The following is a 23,756-nucleotide window of genomic DNA, read 5'->3' on the forward strand; positions in this document are numbered from 1 at the left end:
AGTCATAATATGACTCTCTGGCATTCTTCCTAGGCACTGCTCTGTTAATAATGCACTGAACCCACTGTTAACCATTTTCAACGTAAGAGGGATTATTTTCTCATGAAAATCTCTCTCTTAATTTCATAAAACAATAAAAACACAATGTGACAAAAATTGCTTTTATAAATTAACTTTGCCAGATTCAGAAACTGAATATTTACACCTCTGAATGTCAAGGACCTGAAACCTTGTCAAATACTACCCACTCAAATTTCCACTGTTCATTTAGATACTATGATATGAACAAGTAGGTCAAAACACTTTTGAAAAAAAGTTTCTTTATTTTTATTTATTCATTTATGCAAATACAGTATCAGCATAGGCAATATGAACATACTTTTAAGTTTAAAATTAATTTTCCATTTTGAAAGGTTCAAGATTTTGCCTCTTCTTTCTACATTACTCTTTTAAATACTTCAGTCCAACAAAACAGCAGACAAAAAAAAGTTTATTCCCTTACTTTTCTTAAGGTCATACTGGGATAATCAGAATTGGCTCTTTAGAATTTGGTATCATTTATAGTAACCTGGAGATTTAATCACAGAATAATACATGAAAGAATGTTACAGCACACACATACAAAGTAGAATTTTAAAAAGGACAAATTTAAGGGCCACTTTCAAATTCTGAGGCATTAGAAAGCCCTCTTGGGGATTCTTAAGTTAAAAGACTCTTCCCTTCAGATTCAGAATGAATATTATTAGGAATTATAAGACAATGGGCACTGATGATATGGCCATGGAAGCTTCACTAGGATAGGGATAAATGGAGTCTCCATGTCTTAGTGAAGGAGTCTTTTCTTTTCAATGAAAGAAAACCCAGGAAGCCATGAAACTCATGTCCATGGCAGGTCAAATGATGCTGATACAAGCGTTTCCCTTAGAAAGGTTTTATCTCACTGCTTCCTTTCCAAGGCTTAACCCTCCAACTGCTTATACTGCTACTTCTCTTCTTTGCATCGCCTGTTCTAGGAGCAAACCTCCTGGAAGAATGGTGGTACAGACGGGAACAGAAAGACTGGTTCGGCAAAGGGGCTCTGGGGCTCTAGCTGTTCATCACGATACACAACATCTAAGAGGAGCCTAGCTAATCGCTAATCTAGAAATAGACTGTTAATGCTAACTCTAGTATAGTTTTGGGATATGCTTACTGAAAAACTTTTGTGGTTTAGAAACGCCAAAACTACTTTGACTCTCCTGGACATATTTCACTTTAAAAAAGGAAATATAATAGGCTAAAAAATAAAAATCTGTCCTTTAACATATAACAAATATTTTAATGTTTTTATAAAAACAATTCCTTTCAGATACTCTGATTAACCTTTAAGTGACATAAAAAAAGTTTGTCTTTAATACCAGTATTTTGCACAATTTAAGATACAGCCATTGAGTTTTTAGCATTTCAAGGGAAAAAAATGAAAAAGAAAAAAAGGAGAATGGTAACTGACTGAGAAGCTTACGTACCTAGTAAAGTTTAGTTTGTTTTTGGCTTCTTTAAAAAAAGTTAGGCCCGGAATTTTAGTTATCCTAATTACCATCCCAATCAGATAACTCTATGTGTGGATTCTAGATAAAATATAAAGTATTTTGAACTAATAAATGTAAGACCCACTGATTGGACTGTTTGTTTAGAATCTGTTTTACTGAGTTTAGATAAGGAAAACTTCAACAAAGCTAACTATATACTAAGTTCCACTGATTAAAAATGCAGTTTTAAACTCTGCTTTTGTGGTAAATTTCTGGACAAATCCTAAGTGTAAAGCACAATACTGTAGATGTTGTACTGTCACAGCTATTTGTTGGAAAAGTGAAATGCCTGTATTCAAACTATCAAAATTCTGACCTTTCGAAATAGGTTTTCTAAAACAATTTTTTTTGGAAAGTCAGCATCTGCTTTTAAACCCTTAAAATGTCAATTAAAAAGTCCTTACAGATAAATCTTAAAGCAATTCCTTCCAGTCTCGATTATTTTTTTACTTTTAACTATATATTCAACACAGAACCAGTTTCTAAATGAACATCTAATGAAAGTTTCACTGTAAAATAAAACTAGGCAATCTAATAAAACTTGTAAAGAAAGTGAGTGTGACTTATCAAAATTCAGAATTAAATTTCTATAATAGTGGAAAAACTTTCAGTCTCTTAATATTCAAAACCTGCAACTTCCCATGAGATCAGAAAGTTAGCAGAGAGGATCAAACAGACTTAAGCACTGCCCGACTTCTTCTAAAATGATGAACTCTTTTGTCCTAGAAAAGACAGAAATAGTCCTCTTTACTTCACTGAAAATTCCTATTATCACTAAGACCTAAGAGAGTTGCAAAATACTTAAAGCACTTATTTTGGGTTTAAAAAACTGTAATGAGAGAAAAATGATCCTTTGGGGAAGCATTCTTGAACTTTGGGATAACAAATGTGTCAATGACTAATTTTATTCAACAATTTAGTTAAAAAAGAAATCTCAGTAACTCAGAAAAATTAGACTTAGATTCAATATACCCTTTTACATAAATTCTTAATTAATGATTTGGCAGAGATGTCCCAAAGACAGCTGGTGAAAAACATGAAATTTTAAAAGTCCTATTTTCTACTAATCAAAGTACATCTGATAGAAATTATGGCTTGAGAACAGCACTACACTTCAATCTGAAATCCTATGCTTTTAGGTTAAGAGATAAAAGTTTTGGCATATTTAAAGGCATATCCTTAACCTGTAATGAAGATATATCATTTTTTAGGAAATCAAACCTTAATTTTTACAAAAATAAAAAACATACACAAAATTTTCCTTCCACTTTATGTTGCCTGTAGATGTTCAGATAGAAGTGAGGCCTTACAAACAAGAATGGAGCTGAGTAAACCAGTAATAACACAATAGTATTTTCTTCCCCACATGTTTAGCTGAACTGTGCCTCTTTCCTAGGGATTAAATTCAGCTGTCATTTAAGAAGGGTGACTTCCGGAAATTACGTAATCTATCAACAGGGCAATATCCTATTTAGGCAAAAGCCCAGAAAAGTGGTCACAAAATCAAGTATCTTCAGAGGTAGGACATGAAAGCTTGTGAAGGAGTTGGAATTGAGTGGAATTTACCATGGAAACAGTGTTTACCCTGCCTCAGTACATTCAAATTCAACTAATACAGTAACAACATTTAGTGAATCATAGTAGGTCTAGATGCTAGATAACTGCAGACCACCAATTTCTGACTCCTAGCCCAGAGGAGCAGAAAACTTTGAAAGATTCAAAGGGAGACTTCTAACACTAGGTGAAAACTCAAGTTTAAAGATGATTTTTTGCTTCACAAACAAATCTTTTAAATACTACCTATTTAACCTTCAGAACTTTGGGCAAGGGAAGCTGTTATACAACCCCCAGTTCTTTCCTTTTAAATTGTACTGTCTATATAGGTAGGAAAACAGAGGAACAAATGTCAACTTTAAATGAGTATGCTTACTTACTGAGAAGATGGTAAAGAACTTAATTCTGCTACAGCTCTAGTCTTCTGCACTAAAGGAAGTCCTTAGTATTCGTTTTAAAACTGCTTTCAGCTTTGTCCTATGTTTACTCATGGATGGAAAAGAGCTATTCTCCTTTCCTTGTTTTAAGATACAAAGCAATGGTTTAAAAATTCCCTTTGAATGTAAAATGGTACATTTTGGAAAAACTCTGGCAGGTCCTTGGAAGGTTAAACATAGTTACTATGTGACTCAGCAATTACATTCTTAGTTACATACTCAAAAGAAATAAAAACGTGTCTACACAGTAATTTGTACATATAGTCATAGCATTACTAACTCATCAGAGCCCAAAAGTAGAAACAACCCAAATGTCTATCAGATGAGTGATGAATGGATAAACACAAAGTGCTAGATTCATAAATGAAAAGAAATGAAGTACTGATACATGTTGTAACACTGATGAAACTTGAAAACATTCTGCTAAGTGAAAGAAACTGTAACAAAAAGCCACATTTTGTATTATTCTATTTATATGAACTGTCCAGAATAGGCAAATCCTTAGAAAGTCAGTGAGTGCTTGCCCAAGGCTAGGGAAGTTGGCAGTGGAATAGAGAGTGACTGCTAATGGGTAGGGGGTTTATTTCTGGGGTGATTAAAATATTCTAAAATTGATTGTGGTTGTAGTTGAACAACTCTGAACATTCTAAAAAGTATTGAACTGCACACTTTAAAAGGGTGAATTTATTTTATTCTCAGATTATATACCAAAAAACCTATTATTAAAGAAAAAAGAAAAGAAAAAACTTGCCTTTACTAAGCACAATAGTATTCCCCCACTGGAGTGACCAGTTCCTTTCCGTATCATGGACTCATAACTAAAGGGATCTTAGAGAATCCTCATTTTAGGCTTGTAAAAATTGAAGCCTTAATATGATTTAAGTGATTTGTCAAGGTGATACAACCAAGATTAGAAACCAGAACTTTCTTAAATTCAAACACCCACATTCTTTTCCATTTTAGCAACTCTAAATCAACTTCCATTTCTTTTCACTCAGTTCTTTTTCTTTACCTCTTCTACCCCTACATTCTTCAGGTACATCATCTAAGTGATCAATTTCTTTTCTTCTCTTTAGTCCAATATCCTTGTACTCTTAAGTTCTGCTTTCTGTACCTAAAATTTTCTTTTTTTTATTTGATGAAGCCAATACTCTCTTTCAACTCTTCTGAGAACTCTCTCAATTACAGGCTTCTGCTAAAGTTTCTTTAAGGGCAAACCACACTAAATCAAGATCAGAGCAGCTAGAATACACTGCCATGTAAAACTCACTCAAAGTGGTTTACTGGGTTATAGTCAAATGCCAAGATTCAATCATACACTCTATGTAATTTCAAAAATAAAAAATATATATATATACTACAGAAAAAAAGGTGTTTCTTGCTGACAAAGCGTGCTTTTTATCCTGCATACTATTCCTTTCATACCTTGAAGTAGTCATCTTGAGTAACAAGGGAGTTTCTCAGTCTGTTCTCTGGATTAAATAGGCAAGATACCACCGTCTGTATGCTTCGGTCGACAGATTTCTGAAACACAGAAATTTTCAGTAAAAACTATTCCGACTTTTACTCACTGTTAATAAGCTTTCTGAAAAAGTTTAATGATTTTATATATATATATATGTATGTATATATACACACACACACATATATATATTTGTAAAGAATTCTCATGTAATTTATCATTCTTACCACATGTCACTTAGTATGTAACTTTTCTACCAAACTTAAGAATTATTTTAGGACCTTAGTGATAAGAGTACTGGTTAAAAACGCTCCATTAGTAAAATCCTAATAAGATATTTGCCTAAGGCTCTTTTAATTTTTCCTGTTAGATAAGAAACGGTGAAGATCAACATTTCAAGAAATATTTTATTCAGGTTAAAATCTGATAATATAATTATACCCTAAGCTATTTTGATTTTTTTTCAAATTTTAAGTTGTGCAACAAATCAAAGAACTTTTTCACCCCAGTTTAGTAGTTCTCATTTTTTCCCACTGAGAAACACAGGAAGTACACATACTCCGATGGGAATCCTTCAATATTATGCATATTCCAACCACATCAATTACTTCCATATCCCCACCCATTCAAGAAAACACATGAGAATTCAAGAGTGAGAGCACTGTAATTACAGGGATCTGCTCTAATGATAAAAAAGAAACAACTCTGCTTATTACTAGTAACTATTACTAGTAATACTTATTATAAATAATTATTAATCCTTATAAAGTATACAAATATAATTTATAAATTATTATACACACTGATTAATTAGTAGTGACTCCACCACTCCTGAGAACTGCTACCATATATAATCTTATAGAGAGACTATTATAAATAATTGTGAATTACTATTTAGCTAAGTAAATGTTTAAATTGATAAAAGACAAGGTAGATATAATTCATACTAATTGCTCTTTTGAAGAGTAGGACTCTTGAGGAAACCTACCCATTGCATTCTGCAAATCATATTAATACAATACATATTAAAGTATGGTTATAAAAATACAAACAATGAAAAAGGAAGAGAGAAAAGGACTAGTGAATCAGCAACTACATATACACATTCAAAGTTTGGGGGTGCCTAAAATTTCATTAACTTTTACATAAATTGCAAAGTTAGCAGTGACTCAAGCCCTATAATTTGTTTAAATTTGAGCAAAGATGCTTGCTTCTCAAAGGGCCATTATTAAAATCTGAAAAATATGAAAACATAAACAAACAAAAATTAGATGTTTGCCTTTTGTGGGCCATTTCCAGAGGATGGAGTAGCTTCATGAACTGAGCATTCACTTGACAAAACTTCAGCTCCTGGATCAACATCATTACAGTGGTAGTTAACAGTTGTGTAAGCCTACATTTAAAATGATAAAAATGTAATTAAAGAGATGTATATTAGATACATTTCTGAACAATCTATTCTTCAAAATGGTGAGCTGATACTGAAAGTTTAAATGTGGGTTGTGCTAAAGGTTCAAATACATTATTTTAGAAACTTTATTTTAAACTGAATAATTGAAATGCAATAAAGGTAATCTTTTATTTTGATGTCAACATAATCAGAATTAGGAGAATTTCTCTAAGAAAAAAGGAACTCCAACATGTAGTAAGGAAATGGGAAGGGAATTTTCCAGTGCCTGAGAATTTTAACTCATAGCTTACAAATACCCAATCCTGATGAAAGGCAGAAGGTAACAAAAGCTCAGGTGTTTTAGAGGTAGCACCCTCTTTTGTTTTATTTCTTTTCTTATACAACACATAACAGTACTCACAGCAAAACATGTTTGTTTCTCTTCAAAAGATTTTTTTACGAGTAGAAAACTAGAGGTAGATTCAATACTAATTCTAAATCCCTGGAATTAGAATTAGCAAAGGTATTAATACTATTATTCTTAGTTACATAGTTTATCAACAAGTAATTGAGCAACTGTTGTATGCAGAGCAGCCATTGCTAAGTTCACAAAAAACCCTTGAGAAACAAAAAGTACAAGTTCTCCCATGGGAGTATATCCTTGGGTTGACAAGAAATAAAACCTAACACATAATGTAAACAGGCATTTAAAATATTTCTAGAATACCTGATATGGCAAAGGGTTAAGAAATGCATGAATTAAACAGTAAAATACTTTAAAGAATAGGAAGCACATGTCTGGCTAATTCACCACCTTACCGGAGGTATAACATAACTCCTCTGTTCTCCAGCAGGCCACTGCGGTGGCACCTTGAAAAGGAAATAACAATTATTTAAATATTCCTTCACATTTTCACAAAGATAAGAGATAGACAATGTTGAGGTATCTGTCATGCTGGCTCCTTGTATGTGTTATAATAACAAGAAACAAAATGAAAGAAAGAGGTATTTCATGTTTCTAATATCTGAGGATCTTACTTTTATTTTTGTACATAAACTCCATCTTTTTCTCAATTTTCTGGAGTTGACTTTCAGGAAAACTCAGATAGTAGGCCCTTGAGTTTATTACCATAGATATGGTCAAGGTCATATCTATGGGCAGAAATTCACAGTCAGCTTAAATAAACACTATCAAACATAACTGGAATTCAATGCACTAAGAATTAATCATTTTATTTCAACCTTTCCCCCTAGAAAAACTTACAAAAGTAAGCCTGGATGTTCCAGCTATTAAGACAGTAAAGATGGAAGAATACATGTTAGAATACAGAGAGGACACCAAATCATGCAACAGAGTATAAGAGAAAACTTCTTGCTTATTTAGCTCATTCCTGTAAAAATGTTATTCCTTTATTCCTCAATAATAGAGAAGCCCCAATTCTAGACTAATTCTAAGTTTTTTTCTTAAATTTTAGGCACACTCTAAATGACAATTAGGGAAATTTATATAAATAAAGGCCTCAATAATATTCCAAAGTAAATCATTTTGATCCCTCTTAAATTACCTGATAATTATAAACAGGCAGCTGATATCCGGTGATAACCTGAACTGGTGAACTTGGATAAGGAGGATAAGCCTGAAAATAAAGTTTACAGAAAGAATGAAATAACAAAGTGCATTTTTAAAAATTTCAAAGTACTATTATTCCCAATATAACAAAAATAAGAAAATAAGGGAATCTTAATTTTTTATAGATAATGCAGGATTCTATTTGAGTGACTGGCTTCATGAAGAAGTAAGTATTCTCTGTCAAATGGTAGTCTTTTTGTTTGAGAAGAGGTAGAGATAAATAAGGGAAAAGTGATTTTGCTTGCCTAGGTTTATCTTATTTGTGCATTTATTCCCACCTAGAAGTTCTTTCTTACATGGTGATCAGGATCTATTAGAATAGATTTCCAAGTTAAAGTTATATTAATACATGTTTGCTATTTTTTTTTGCAAAAATATTTTTAGGCAGCTTTGTATTCCTTTCACAGCATTGTGAGGTAATGTGGAGCCCTTCTACAGACTTTAAGACTCTTTCTGTATTTCACTTCTAAAAGTTAAGGGAAGTATGTAACCCCAAACTGGAAGAGACAGTACAATGTCTTATATTTTTCAATAGATACTTATTGATTGAAAATATATAGGTAGTAGCATACACAAATATACCAGAAGCAGTAATAATATCTCACGGTAAACATTAGGAACAAGTAGGGCTTTTCTTCTAGTCATGTTTCAAGTAGGAATAATAAAAGATATACCCTACACTCCAGGTAGATGGAAAATGTAAACAAATGAGAGACATTGCAGAACTATTTTACTATTATTTTGTCTCTTTCTAAAAATAAAATGTCTTTTAAGCTGAAGAAAGTAAACTGAACTAAGAAAATAAATGTTATTTATCATCAATAGTAGGTAAGTATTCCAAATCCCACTTCAAATACTAAGGGAACCAAGACAAGATAAATTACGTGCCAGAAATCCATGGGGTTTATAAATATAGTTAAGTCATCAGAAATTTATCCATTCCAGAAGCAGACTGTATCCAGAAGTCAATTATCTATATGAGAAGGTATCTGGAAATCACTGCAAACAAAGAATAGCTGACCCTACAGAAGAACCAGATTATCACAGGAGGAAAGCTGCCTTCAAATATTTTAGGAGTTATCACATGGGGAAAAAAGGGGGAAAGAGACATATTCCACCTGGCTACAGAGGTCAGTTCTAAGACGAAGGCTTACAAATCATAAGGAAGCAGATTTTAGCTTAGTATAAGAAATAACACTAAGAATGACAGGTTTCTAACAGAAGTAACAGATTTCCTGTCCCTCAAAAGTACTCAAACAAGGATAATATTGTCACTTATTATGGAAATTGTAGACATAATTCCACAGACAGTAAGAAGTGAGACTGACTTAACTTTTAAGGTGCCCCCATCTGTAAGAGTTCCAGTACTATAATAAATGAAAACAAGGAATTTTATAATTCTTACCTGAACATACTGAGTTATTGGATTCATCACGGTTGGAGGCTGCATGTAAGTTTCAGTGTTTGGATTACTCCAGACACTCTGAAACTGCGGTGGAGGAGGAGGATTAAAAACCAAAGGACGTGGCTGCACATGATAAGCACCTTTTTAAAGAATACAAAGAAAATAAAGCCTATTTTTTAGTTCTCTGAGAGGCCACACATACGTCAACAAAAACAATTCCTTTCTTTACTCACATAAATTTTGTTTCCTGATCGCAGGGCCCAGTTTCAGCTTTTTACCATGGAAATTTATCTGTGACTGAAAATAAAAACAGTAACAAAACCAGAATCAATGTCCAAGTCTTAACTTCCAAAGCTTTGGTAAACACCCAAGTCCTCTAAAATTTCTACTATTAGAGAAGATCAGTGGTAAGAACATACTAAATCAGAATTTAGCTAAAGTAGCTTCAGTATGAAGCTACTTTATCCTCACTATGCTAAGCAAATGTTGAGAGGTGTTGTGGAATTTGATCAAACACTTTTTATACTTTATCTCTAATCTTTCCTGTCTCTAGTTCATGAAGCTGAATGCGCAATCAAAAATTAACAGGTTCTGGTGGGAATGTAAACTGGTGCAGCCACTATGGAGGACAGTATTGAGACTCCTTAAAAAACTAGAAATAAGACACCATATGATCTAGCAATCCCACTCCTAGGCATATACCCAGAGAAACATATAATTAAAAAGGACACATGCACCGTAATATTCATGGCAGCACTATTTACAACAGCCAAGACATGGAAACAACCCAAATGTCCACCAACAGATGACTGGATAAAGATGATGTAGCATATACAGACAATGGAATACTACACAACCATGAAAAAGAATAAAATAATGCTATTTGCAGCAACATGGATGGACCTGGAGATCACCATTCTAAGTGAAGTCAAGTCAGAAAGAGAAAGAAAAATGACATATGTTATCGCTTATATGTGGAATCCAAAAAAAAAAGGACACAAATGAACTTATCTACAAAACAAACAGACTCACAGCCATAGAGAACAAACTTGTGGTTACCAGGGGGTAAAGGAGGTAAGAACGGATAAATTGGGAATTTGAAAATTGCACCTCCTGGGGAGTAATGGAAATGTTAGCTATCTTGATTATGGTAGTGGTTTCACTGGTGCATACATCTATTGAAATTCATCAAATTGTACATTTGAAATATGTATAACTTACTGTACAGGAACCATACCACAATAAAGGTGTTTTAAAAAAATAAACAGGTTCTGATAAGTTATGTAAGATTACTCTAAGTTCGGACGTCAAACAGGAAGTATATTTATTTCTGTTATCTTATACAAGACTGACTATATATTCAGGACTCAAACAATACTAAATACTGCATCTAGTTAAGAGATTTTTTTCCATAAGAAAAGTACTTACTTCTACTATCTTCTGCACATCCACGTCATTATAAAATGAAACAAATCCATAGCTATAAAGGCAGATAAATGAAATATAAAATCACCACCATAACAGTACATGGTTTAAAACTTCTGGTATTCTATGAAATAAACTGACAGAAGCTAAGCATGATAAAGGATGAAGAATATACTGAGATAAATGCTTGTAAGAGGTACATGACAGAATACTACTGCTTTTTGTTTTCTTACCCTGATCTACATCAGAATGCACTAAGATTAAGACTGTGAGGAAAAAAAGGTAGTGTGGGAAACTTATTCATTAACAGAAAATTCCTATGTACGTAAATTTAACTTAATATCTATGGCAAGATTGTTAAAATTTCAGAAACTGAAATGTGTGAAGAAAGTAATTCTTTGATAAAAATGATTAATCCACTTATGTGAAATAAATGAAGATGGAAAACATTTAAATACAAACAGGCAAATGATTAAATAAAAGAGCGGCAGCAAACTTATCCTCTACATGAAAGAAATTACAAAACAGCCAATTTCATTTATATGAATTTAAGAATTTATATAAGTTTTGAATTCTTCTTTTCTGAAACTCTACAAATGCTATATAGTTCAGGCATTTACGACACTTTATATTAAACATACGTTTTACTCACCCTTTGGACACACCAGTTCGATCCGTGATTATCTTCACTTCTTTTACTGAACCATATCTAGCAAAGAAACTTCTAATTTCGGTTTCATCCATCTATGGAGAAGAATTTGACTTTAAGAGTAAAAATTCAACATTCAAAATTTTCAATTATACTGTAAAGATTTGATGATGTTGGAACTGTCTCTCCCAAGTATCCCCAAACTACCTGTAGTTCTTTGTCAACGATATTTTTAGTCCCTATAGGTTAAACATAAAATTAATTCCAAACTTGCATAAAGTGTCCAAAAAAGGCCTTATGGTTACAACAGGGCCCAAATCCCACTATTCACAAAATACTTTTAAAAATAAATGAAATATGAATACAATACCCTAACATCAATTCCACCAACAAAAATGGTGTTTGGCATGATTCTGCCTTCTGGTAAAACATAGCCTTGGCTGGTCGTAGCTGATGAAGACTGGGTGCTGGCCTCTCTGGAGACAGTTGAGGTTGGAGTCTCAGGATTTGCAGCAGACTGTAATTTGCAAAGCAGATATCATCACTAGATAGCAGGTTAAAATCACAGATGACGTGAAATATGTTTTGAAAGTACAAAATATTTTCATATAAATTACTGTCATAAATTAGTCATCAATAACACCTGAATTCAGGCTCAGGATCTAGAGTAATCAGAGCAGATCAACATGAAATTTTAACAAAAGGTTTCAGTACTTCCCCAACCCAACGTTGCTCAGCACCATCTCTTGTACAAAGCTGGGGTAGAATACCGATATCAAGTTTGTGAAAATACTATGTGAACTGGCAAAAAACAATTTAGATTTGTGAAAGTTTAGATTTGTAAAAAGTAAAGTTACTAAAGTCATCCTGTTCTGCTGCAATAAGCAAATTTTCATTTTTCTGAGTACCTTATTCAAAAGTATGTTAAAGATAAACAGTTAAAAAAAAAGCTGCATCAAAAAGAAAACAAATGAAGTTTTAAACTAATTTGTTTTGCCTCATCTTTTTTAAAATTCTATTTAATTGACATAGTTGGTTTACAATGTTGTGTTAATTTCTGGTGTACAGCATAGTGATCCAGTTATATACATATATATTCCTCTTCATACTTTTTCATTATACGTTATTACAAGATATTGAATATAGTTTCCTGTGCTATACAGCGGGATCTTGTTGTTTATTTTATATATAGTAGTATCTCAAACTCCCAATTTAGTCCTCCATCCCACTCTTTCCCCCCCAGTAACTATAAGTTTGTTTTCTATGCCTATGAGTCTGTTTCTATTTTGTAAATAAGTTCCTATGTGTCATTTTTTAAGATTCCACACATAAGTGATATCATATGGTATTTTTCTTTCTCTTTCTGGCTTAAAAGGATAAAGTAATGCCATTTGCAGCAACTTAGGATGACAATCTCTAGGTCCATCCAAGTTGCTGCAAATAGCATTACTTTATCCTTTTTAATGCCTGAGTAGTACCCCTCTTTATCCAATCATTTGTTGATTGGCATTCAGGTTGCTTCCATGTCTGGGTAGGGTTTTTTTTTTGCTTCCATGTCTTGGCTATTATAAATAGTTGCCTCATCTTTCTATTACCAAAATTAACACGGATTTTGTAATTTTAACACTCTGTGTTAGTATGCCTGCTTTACCTTCGAAATGGATTATGACATTATTTGTTTGTATATCATAGAACTTGCTTTAAAAAAAAAAAGTTGGGGGGCTTATAATCCTTTTCCCTAACCTTAGAGTGTTCAAAGCATCTTTAAAATAACAGTTTTATTCTTCAATAATATCAAATAAGTTCTATTGATATTCTAATTTTCACAGTGGGCTGACAGATATAAATAACTATCTTTATTTTCAGATAGAGGCCCACACATGAATTCTGGTCAAAACTCTGTCGTTAGGCTTCCCGCACTAAGATTAACGTAGATTTTTCTGAAGCAGAATTTACTGGTAATATGTATGTTGGAAAGGCTGTACAGCATACTGAAACAAAAACTGATTTAGTCATCTAGGTTCATGTCCCTCAGAAAAACTGCTTTGAGAATGAAGTAAGGAAACACCTATGAATTCTTTTGTAAAGTATAAAGTGGTATGCTAATACAAGTTAGCAGCCTGTTATGTGAATTTATTTTCAATAGGTTAAAAAAAGGTTTCTTTCTTGGTTTTACAATTTATGTACTCTTTTGGTGGATACTTCACTAATTAACAACTAATTTGACATGGAACTTGAAGAAACTATTTTACACACATCAGCTTATCTGAAATCCCTTTATAAGTAGTGAGCACAAAGGACGCAAGAGAGAGATAAAACTATTACATATCAGCTTATGAAGGAAACCAAAAACAAGGACAAAAGAAACCAGTAATTATTCTTAAAAAGATAAGCAAAATAATTTATAGAAATTACTAACAATAATGAAAAGTATGTAGAGTTCCTATTTTGTTAGAGGCTAGAAATCACTGGTAAACTTAAGACTACAAACTGCTATACTAATTGGAGATAAAAACAAAATTACCAAAGATAATTACCAAATTTGAGTGTTTTGGCTTTTCTCTGTTAACTTGTATTCATACTTGTTGTTTTGTGTTCCTGTCTGCACACTTCCTAATTTTTTTCCTTTAACTATGGTACAGTGATATTTCATGACAATGAAGTGGAAGAGAGTAAAACTATTTCTAAAGCTTTCCTATATTTTAGTTTTTATAATTTTAATTTTTTAAACATGGGAATTACATTACATGAGTCACATACCTCGAACTATCGAGAATTTGACATTAGATTTCCCTTCACGTCAATTTACCAACCAATCCCTTTTAATTAGCTCAGTCAAAAATCCAAAGCACAAGTAAAACAAAATAGCAGTTCTGAAATTACTGTAGACTTTCTTTTCTCCTTCTCAATTTCCCCTTCATTTGTGGATGAACTTTCAATACCACTTTATCTGATAAATTATTTGTAGAATTATGTCTGTGAACCATAATGGATAGATGTGTTTTAATTTAGACATCTAACATCAGGTCAGGAAACAGTGCCAGATTATAACGGGTTATGACAATGCACTGATTCTCAACCAGGGGAGATTTTTTTGGCCCAGGAGTATTTTTGATTGTCACAGCTGAGGGGTGCACCAGGTATCTGACCGGTAGAGGCCAGGGATATAGTAAACATCCTATAATGCAAAGGACAGCCCCCACAACAAAGAGTTACATGGCCCCAAATTTGCAAGGGGGCGCAGTTGAGAAACTCTGTGATGGTGTTGCCAGAACTGAAAAGGAAAGTTCTAATTCTCATATTCTATTTGCAAAAGTAAAATGGATATTTGAAACAACTAAACAGTAATCTGAGAAAAGAACAAAGCCATTAGATACTATAAAACATTTTGTTTGGGGTTGGGTCGTACAAATCGGCTGTCTGCTTAATTGAGATATTAAGCATAAAATTCATCAAATCGTTTTACTAGTGTCATAGCCTTAAAGAAAGCATCATTATGTCCTAGTCCTCAGCCAGCAGATGGTGCTCAAAGCTAAAGTAAGCAAAGTACTCCATTTTTACAAAAATTGAACAGCAGGAATTTTTAAACTTCTACTGTGTCTGTATTTATATACAATCATAACATACATACAAATCCACAACCAATAAACAATTTTTGACCACTTTTAAACTGCTGCCAAAAATACTACACAAATGAATTCTGAGGATAAGCAAAAAGTTTGGTGTTAAAGTATTAAGTCTTAACTATCAATAGCAGTATGCAGAAAATAAATTGCCTGTAAATTAAAGTAGTGATTACTTTTCTTAATTACACCTTCAAGTGACTTGGGATGCTGGGATATTAAGTAGGGATGAACTTGGAGGCCATCATATACACAATTCTCATCACTGCTATTTACAGTAATATATTCCATTATATTTGGATAACCAAATAACAAAGATAACTAAAAGCTGAAAAACAAAACAAAACTTTTCATTACTAATGCGCCTGGCATGTCAGGTCTTTGACAACATTTCGTTTAACTATTATGTTTACATGCATGCCAACTAAAACCTATGTATACTGACTAGGATAAAGGCCCATAAAATTTGCAGTCATCAGCATTATATCCACAGAAAAAAGTAGCTATTAAAGAGAAAGGAAATTCTATTAAGGAAATAGAAAATGAAAATCAGAATAAAACCTTTTAAGTAATCAAAGAGTGAACTCTTAAGGGAAAAACATTCAAATAATAAACAAACAATCCTGGGAAAGCTAAAAAGAAAATTAGTTGTGAAAAACGGGATATGAGAACAGATTAGAAGAATGTTCTATAAGACTAAATTTAGAAATCTCAACTACATGGCTACCTTTCTAGAGAAATGCACATTTAAAAAAAAACAATCTTAAGAAAAGAAAGAACACTCAATTTCTAGCTCAGTTTCATTGGGAGTTTTCTTAAACTGTAAAGAAACAATTTGTGTGAGGGGCACACCCTAGACAAAAAGTGGTACAAAGTAAAGAAAGTGGAAGAGAAAGGAAATTTAAAAGCTTTTCTTAAATTTTGAAAAGCATTTTCTAAAACTAACACCATCTAAATAACAAAAGCTGATTAAGATGGTCCACTCCTGCCCTCAACAGAGAGATGCAATATATATATATACACAATTAAGTAGTTTATATTGGAAATGCAGGGATAGTTCATTCTTAGGAAACCTGTTACTGTAATTCACCATAGAAAAAGCATTCGATAAAATACAGCATTCATTTCTTAATTTTTAGAAAAACCCAGTGGAAGAATGTTATTTTCTATCAGTGTAATTCTAAATTATCATCAAGTTTAAAGTGAAACACGATAGTGATTTCCACTGAAATTAGGAATCAGGGTACCTCCTTATCACCACCATAAATTTTTTCCACTATATTTGACAAATAGTTAATAACAGAGTTTTTACAATCGCTAAGATAAGTATCCAAATAAAAAGGTTGATTAAGAATCTATCAAAAAGAAATGTAAAAAGCTAACGACAAACTTTAACTTCACTAATGATTAAAAAAAAGAACACATTGCACGGTGAAATATTTTCCAGCTATTAGACTGGCAACTGTAAAAACTATAACACTTTTCACTGGAAAGTATGTAGAGAGATCACTCTAAACACTATCAGCAGGTAGGCATAATTTACCAAGAGGAACTAGGAAAGATGTATCATAATTCAAAATTGTTATAAAATGGGCATAACCTTTTCACCCAGTGATTCCACTTCTGAAAATTTATTTCAAGTTATTAATAGAATAATAAGCATGTCAAAACTTTTGCACAAAGATACTTATAGTATTGTTTTAATATAGATAAACTATTCATTATAAGGGAATTGGGCAAAAGTAATGGTACAGTCTTTTTTTAATTTTGGGGGGGAGGTAATTAGGTTTTTAAAATTTGTTGATTTATTTATATGGAGGTATTAGGTATTTAAACCAGGAACTCGTACATGCTAAGAACGCCCTCTACCACTTAGCTATACCCTCCCCCTGTAATGGTACAGTCTTATATCCTAACATTATACATTCAAATTATTTTAAATTTCTCTTTGGAATAAGGCCCACTATATTAACTGAAGGATGCAGGCTGTAAAACAGTATTATATGACACAGTACGATTTTTAGAAAATAAAATACACCTCTCTATATGCAATACATGCATGAAAATAGTCTGGAAGGACATACGTACAAGAAAACTTTAACAGTGGTTAAACGCTGGAATTAAGATGGACCTCCACTTTCTTACAATGATTACTTATCAACGAGTTAATATACTACTTTTATATCAGAAAAAAATCAATAAAGCCACTAAATTTCCCTCTTTTTCCTCTAAAAATGGAGAGAAAAAACTATAAACAATTATAGTAACTAGTAGTGATTAGTAACTATCGACATGAATAACTACATGACACAAATAATCATTACAAATAGCTTTACATTACAATAAGCATAATTATAAATTTTACTTTAAAATTTGTACATACTAACACAAATTGTGTACAACTTTCCTCTCTTTACCTCTAAAAACGGAGAATAATAATTATAATACAAATAACTACACTTAGCATATAATACACTTGTGACTTGATGGTCAGAAGTGATCACAGAATTAGCTGCATCTCGAGATGGTAAATCTGCGCATTTCACAAAACTCTCAGAAATGTCACCCAAAAGAGTATTAGCTACTCTAAGAGGCATTTTGTTGAAATTTCCGTTTCTCTAGAGGGGAAATGTGTTCCCCGAGTAAAAAATTCCCCGACTTCCCAAACCTGCGGTCCCTCGGAGGCGGAGGTGGCGCCACCCTTGCGGGAACGATGGAGTCTGGCACGGTTCTGCTGAGGTGGACGCGCGGCCGCCCCAGGGGCTCGTCCCTCCTCCCGCATGGGCACATCCCTAACCCCCCACGAGCCCCACCCCTATCCCGGACCCGGGACCCGGTGGGCCCGCCGCCCGAGGCAGCGCCAGCCCAGCGGCAGCACACGCGAGCCTTCGAGGCTGCGCGTGCGCCTACGAGGCCACGCTGGCGTCCTTACGCCACCTCGCGGACGCCGCGCCGCCTCGTCTCCTCAGGTGAGCACCGGAAGCGAGGCTTCCGGGCCGCGGGGGGATGGGTGAGAGCGGAGTCCCCACCCCCACCCCAACCGGAGGGCCAACGGGGCCCTCCATATCCAGTCGGTGGCGGGAAGGCCTCGGAGCTGTGCACGTGCTCAGCGACCACTCCGGGCCTCCCTTCCGACAGCCTAGGCCTCCCGCCCCTCAGGCCGCGCCCCAGCCGCGTCTTCCCGCCTTCAGGCTGCGCCCCAACCCTGGAAAGCCAGTCAACCCTGCTCTCGACCCCCTCCCCGCCGCGCGCCGGCCTCCCGGGAAGACCCCCCTAGGGCCTCCTCCTCCTCCACTCACCATGATGGCGGCAGCTCGGGTTCCCGCCGACGGGCTTGAGGGGGAGCAGAGGCTGCGCTTCAGGCACCACTCTGGGCGGCTGTTAGGCCTGATGGTGCCCGCTGCCCGCCTTCGACTGGGCAGAGGAAGCAAAGGCGGACGGAAGGGCCGGAGAGTCCGAGGCGGGTGGCGAGGCCGAGGGGCGCGGGCGGACTGAGGCGTGGCTCTCGGGGCGCCCGGGGGTGGCTCCTGCGCCCGGCACGGGGGCTCGTTGGAGCTGCCTCAGCCAATGGGTGGCAGCGTCGCTGCCCCCAAGCGGGGGGGCTCACGAGGCACGACGGCGCTCGGTAGGGGGGTGCGTAGGGGGTGCGCGCCGGCCGGCGGCGTGGCCCCAGGGAGCGCCGTCCCCACGCAGGCGGGCCCGCAGACCCACAGACGCGCAAGTCACCCCGAAAGTGTTTTAGAAGCACTCCTGAAATAAGTACGCATACGCAAATATATGTTAAAATGAAAAAAAGAAGTTTATGTGTCCGGGCGCTAGTTTCAAAATGGCGTCCTGAACGCACAGGATTAGCCAAATTGCGATTATCCCTCACAGCGGCCCCCAAATCGACTGAAATGCCTACAGAAAGAGAAAATAGAAACACATGTGGAGAACAGGGAGAGAGACATCAAACATCCAGAAACTTGAACGACTTTCTGTCACGTCTGAGGGAGATGGGGTTGGATTGGAAGAAACACCAGCTAGGGCAGGCCCGCTTGGCTTTTGAGATGTTCGTTCTTTATAGAAACACTTATATGGACCTACAATTGCTAGGTCCCCAAGATGTAGGAGAGAACGGAACAGTCCAACATTTCTTGGCCCGGGGAGTATAAATTGCCAGGGGGAGAATTTTTCTTCTAGGCCTCACAGGAGGAAGCTAGGCCTGCTTAGAGAGTTCTAGAACATTCTCAAGTTCAGAGAAACAGGGCCGAGAGCAGGCGTGAGACGTGGGGCAGTTGGTGGAGCAAATCGCACAAGGTTGGGAACCACTCCAGCACCTTTTATCCACAGGGTGTACCTGTACCTGGCTGTGACTTTATCCTCAAACATCGCTTTTGTGCTAATGGTGCTGATAAAAAGCAATAAAATGTTATTTGGGGAAGCTGGCAAAATGGTGGGTTTGTGTAACTGGAAAACTGAGCACAAACACCTAGCATTACTGGATAATAACTAACCTTATTTCGAATGTGCTGTTAAACTCATAAATGAAGGGAAATCCCAAGATGCCAGAAACGTAAATAAACTGAAAATCAGAGCAATGACTTGTTGAACTGATTCTTCCCAGGCCATCCGTATGAGGGCTGGGGTGTAGTTTCCCTGGGCCTTCCTGGTGTTAGCACTGAAAACCCCCACATCCTTGGAAGCCAGGTCTAAAGCAGACCAGGAAATTGGTCATCTTAGGTGTGGGCAAGGTGTTGTCAGTCTCTGTAACTTGAGGCCTGAATGTACAGAGGAGGAGGTGAGGGTTTGGAGTAGCTCACGCTGGGAGCTGGAACTTGTACACTATAAAAAGCCATTCATTGACCCTCAGGAAAAAAATGGATGGGGGAAAATGTAAAACACCCCGTGGAGGAGCAGGTGAGGAAGCTCGTCCCATTTCTGGATGAAAAGAAAGAAAATTATTTAACTCTGATGAAATTAAAAAACCCTAGACTTGCATCTCACGAATTTGGAGTTTAAATTTATAGCACTCGTGTGTTGGAATTTCAAAACCTAGAAATTAATTCCTTTTAACCTTGCCCCCCCCCCCCCCCCCCCCCCCCCCGCAGATAAGGTGCAGTTGGAAAGCCTGGCAGAAACAAGCATAAAACCAGCCTGGAGGGATGCTTCCATAGAAGGCTGAAAGGGATTCTCATGAGGAAAAAAACCCTTTAAAGTTAAGCTCACAATGAAAAATTATAAAATACTGTTTACCATGAATAAGAATGGTTGACAATGAAGATTAAATGCCAGAAATTTACAGAGAAGCTTCTTTTGGGGTGTGTGTATATGTGCACGTGAGAGTGTGTGTCTTTTTCTCAACTTACTTGGAGTCATACACTATATTTTATTTAAGGTGATTTTTCTACTATTTTATAACTTGTAAACAATCTAAAACTGCTGTCTTTTCTCTTGAGTAATTCAAAGGTCTGCACACCCCTTCCAATTTATAAGCTATTATTAATCACTATTTTAGTTCTATCCTGTTTCTTCTATGAGTTAGACATCATGGTTTGAGACTCATCTGCATGTGTGAAACCACATGTGAAAATGTTTTGCTTACCATTTCTTTGCCTATCTCAGATCTTCTGGATTGTTTTCCTTGTGCCCATAGTAAATTCTATAGAATTTCGTTTAATGAGTGTGATGTGTGGTAAACTCAGTTTTTTTCCCACCCGAAATACTGTTATTTTGCCCTTGTTCATTGAAGATAATTCTACTGGATATATAATTCTAGGTTAGCGGTTGTCATTTTTTTCCCTCCGAATACTGAACATGTTATTCTGTTATCTTCTGGTTTCTGTTGCTACTGAGAAATCCGCTGTCAGTCTAATTGCTGGTTAAGATCTGTTTTTCTTTGCTGAAATTTTACAATGGTGTGAAAAAGTGTAGAGTTTTAAAAATTTCTCCTGCTTAGGAGTTTTGGGATCCCTGGATTTGTAGATTAGCTTTCAACAGTTCTTAAAAAATCACCCATTTTCTTGTCAAAGATTAACCGATTAAGGAATTTAACCTATTTTTCATATTCTGTAAGCAATTCTTACAGTTATTTCTGTCTAGCTCATGACTTTTTCAAAGGTAGGTGGTATTTTCTTAAAACTCTATGAAATCTTCACTTAATGTAGAGAAAAAGAATTATTATTTAAGATCAAAACCGTAACCATTTTACTGTATTAAGATTAGTGGTATAATTCACATAAATTCAGAAATAAATCTCTATATTGCTTTATCCTCCAGGGACTGATAGAGAAGTGAGAAGAAAAAAGACATATTTTTAAACTCCTCTGCCAGTTCCTTTGTGCTACTAAAGCCAGTGACTTTGGATAGAAGGCTTACAATTAGCAATATAAACACTCTCAAACTTCATTCATTTGCAGACCAGTTTCATAACTTAGGTATCTGCTTTGAATCTCTATATTATTATTTATGTAATTAAAAAAAAACTGACTTGTCCTAAGCAAAAATACCTATGAACTCACATTTATTTTGTTAGTTACATTTATAAGCAATGCACATTAAAATATATAACTAAAATTTAAAACAATATTTGTCCATGGATCACTTCAAATCACAATTTCCAAGAGCAACAGGTAACATACTACTGGATTAGGAGAGCTCTTTATCCAGTCTCTGGATATGCAAAGTTAAGTCCAGGCAACTGGGAGGAGGGCTGTCAAATTGTTTTGCATGATAAATGAGGGTAATTGAATTTGAAGGGGAAACCAAGCAAGGCTGGAAAAGTGAAAGTATGGGAATTTAGAAAAAAGAAATAATCTAGCAAGGTGACAAGAAGTTAGAGCCTGCAGTGATAGTTGCTATCAGAGTACCTTGGAATCATCTGGAGCCATTTAAAAGTTCATATTCCCAAAACTTACCCCAGACCAAGTAAGTCAGCTGAGGATGAAACCCAGACGTTGGAATTTAAAAAAAAAAATGTTTCTTAAGTTACTGTGCAACTGAATTTTGTTGTAGAGATTTGCTACTCAAAGCGTGGTGCTCAGACCAGCAGCTTTGCATCAGCGCAGTGTTACGGAATCTCAGGCACCACCCTAGACTTACTGATCAGAATCTGCATGTTGACAAGATCTCCAGATGGCTCGCAAGCACATTAGAGTTCAGGAAGCACTGACATAGAGAACATTTGCTGTAAACAACTTGTATTCTTGGATTTGAGAATCCCTCACCTACTAGGGAGGGACTGCTTTCCCAGCCTCTCTTGCAGCTAGACCTGGGCACGGGACCTATACAACACCTAGGAGATGCACCCACTGTACGTTCTGAATAGGGAACTGATGATGCCACAAAGCAGTGACTGCAGAGAGAAGGGTGGCAGCCACAGCCCTGGCATCAGTTAGACCAGCAATGTCCATTGCTGTCAGTTGTGCAGGCCTTAGTGCAATTCAGTGTCCAGCAGTAACAGCTGAAGCTTCTTCACTGGACCAGCATGTGAGATTCCTTTCCTGTTTAGATCAGCCAAAACCTCTGTGGCTGTTGCTTGCAACAAAGAACATTGACCAGAGAGGTGGTGAGTGAGGTCAGCCAAAGGTCTTTGAAGAATTGATTTAATAGCTGAAAAATTTATGGCTCTTTGCTCTGACTTTATAGCATAATGCCCTGTATTGCTTCCGACCTTTTGTAAGATACTGCTGCATCACAGAGGCTTTGTGCCAGTGGCATTTTGTGAGGGATATCAAGGAAGGGCATCTTTGCTCTCTCTGTGGCAACACCGTATAGACAGGGACTGCATGGTCTGCAGCAGGACGATCCGCGGGTGAAATAATTCATCAGGAACAGAAGCTTGGAGCCAGAAATGACCTGGAAATGCATAAATCATACTCAGAATTCCCAGAGAGAGGAAGAGACCTGTGCGCTATTCCAACTGCACATGGGCTGGAGTTTGAGGCAGTCCCATTTAAATCTCAAGGTATGGTAGCTTAGCTTCTCTAGCGCCCGTGTTCACATGGCTCAGGATGGCAACACGCATCTTGAGTGCACGTGTGCATACTTGCAGGGATGTCTGTCCACTGAGCAGTGTTGCTTAAGCCCTGCTTGTTCACTTTTAACCCTAGTACCTACATAATTGTTTATTCATTCAGCACTTAATCTCCTAAGCAAGTTGCCTGAATTTGGAGATTGGCCTGAACCAAGGTGACCTAATCTTCACAGTGGCCTTGTAAGACCGGCCTAAACGTATAACCACGAAAGTGACTGACTTGTTAGAGTTAATAATGATGACAAAAATCACTGATATGGATATGATGTTTCTTATGTACCAGGCACTGCTCTGTTTTATTTCTATTAGTTTGTCCAATCTTTATAACAATAATAGATCCTATGATTACCATCCCCATTTTATAGAGAAGGAAACAGAGGCACAGAGAGGTCAAACACCTTGCCCAAGATCACACAGTTGGTAAAGATCAGAGTGGCAGTTTTAATCCAGTCTGGCTTCTGAGTCTGAGTTCTTAACAATTATGCTATCCTAGCAAACTCCGTCGAAGAAGAAATAGCTAATACAGTGGGACAAATGAAATCTCTGGTTTATATGAGAGCAGCCAAGTAAACAGGAAGGCTGCAAGTCTTTTCTCATTA

General features: G+C 36.1%; 1 protein-coding gene across 1 annotated transcript; it reads right to left on the minus strand.

Annotated features, from left to right (window-relative positions):
- Positions 1–316: 316 nt before the first annotated feature.
- Positions 317–18,640, minus strand: DAZL (deleted in azoospermia like). The gene is made up of 11 exons (XM_031469768.2): positions 18,443–18,640; positions 11,891–12,037; positions 11,524–11,615; positions 10,875–10,926; positions 9,680–9,743; positions 9,447–9,586; positions 7,977–8,048; positions 7,231–7,281; positions 6,301–6,414; positions 4,985–5,083; positions 317–2,290 (listed from the first exon to the last, which is right to left on the minus strand). The coding sequence occupies exons 1-11, from the start codon at positions 18,443–18,445 to the stop codon at positions 2,237–2,239; spliced, it is 888 nt and encodes a 295-aa protein (XP_031325628.2). The 5' UTR covers positions 18,446–18,640; the 3' UTR covers positions 317–2,236.
- Positions 18,641–23,756: the final 5,116 nt, after the last annotated feature.

The sequence above is a fragment of the Camelus dromedarius genome, chromosome 2 (genome assembly GCF_036321535.1).
Source record: "Camelus dromedarius isolate mCamDro1 chromosome 2, mCamDro1.pat, whole genome shotgun sequence".
Taxonomy (NCBI): Eukaryota; Metazoa; Chordata; class Mammalia; order Artiodactyla; family Camelidae; genus Camelus; species Camelus dromedarius.

What these genes read in the sequence shown, in the direction of transcription:
- DAZL (XM_031469768.2), bottom strand. An exon ending in CAATAACTCAGTATGTTCAG is followed by an intron (nt 8,049 to 9,446) that starts GTAAGAATTATA and finishes CTTTATTTTCAG; the next exon opens with GCTTATCCTCCTTATCCAAG. An exon ending in TGCCTGTTTATAATTATCAG is followed by an intron (nt 7,282 to 7,976) that starts GTAATTTAAGAG and finishes TTCCTTTTCAAG; the next exon opens with GTGCCACCGCAGTGGCCTGC.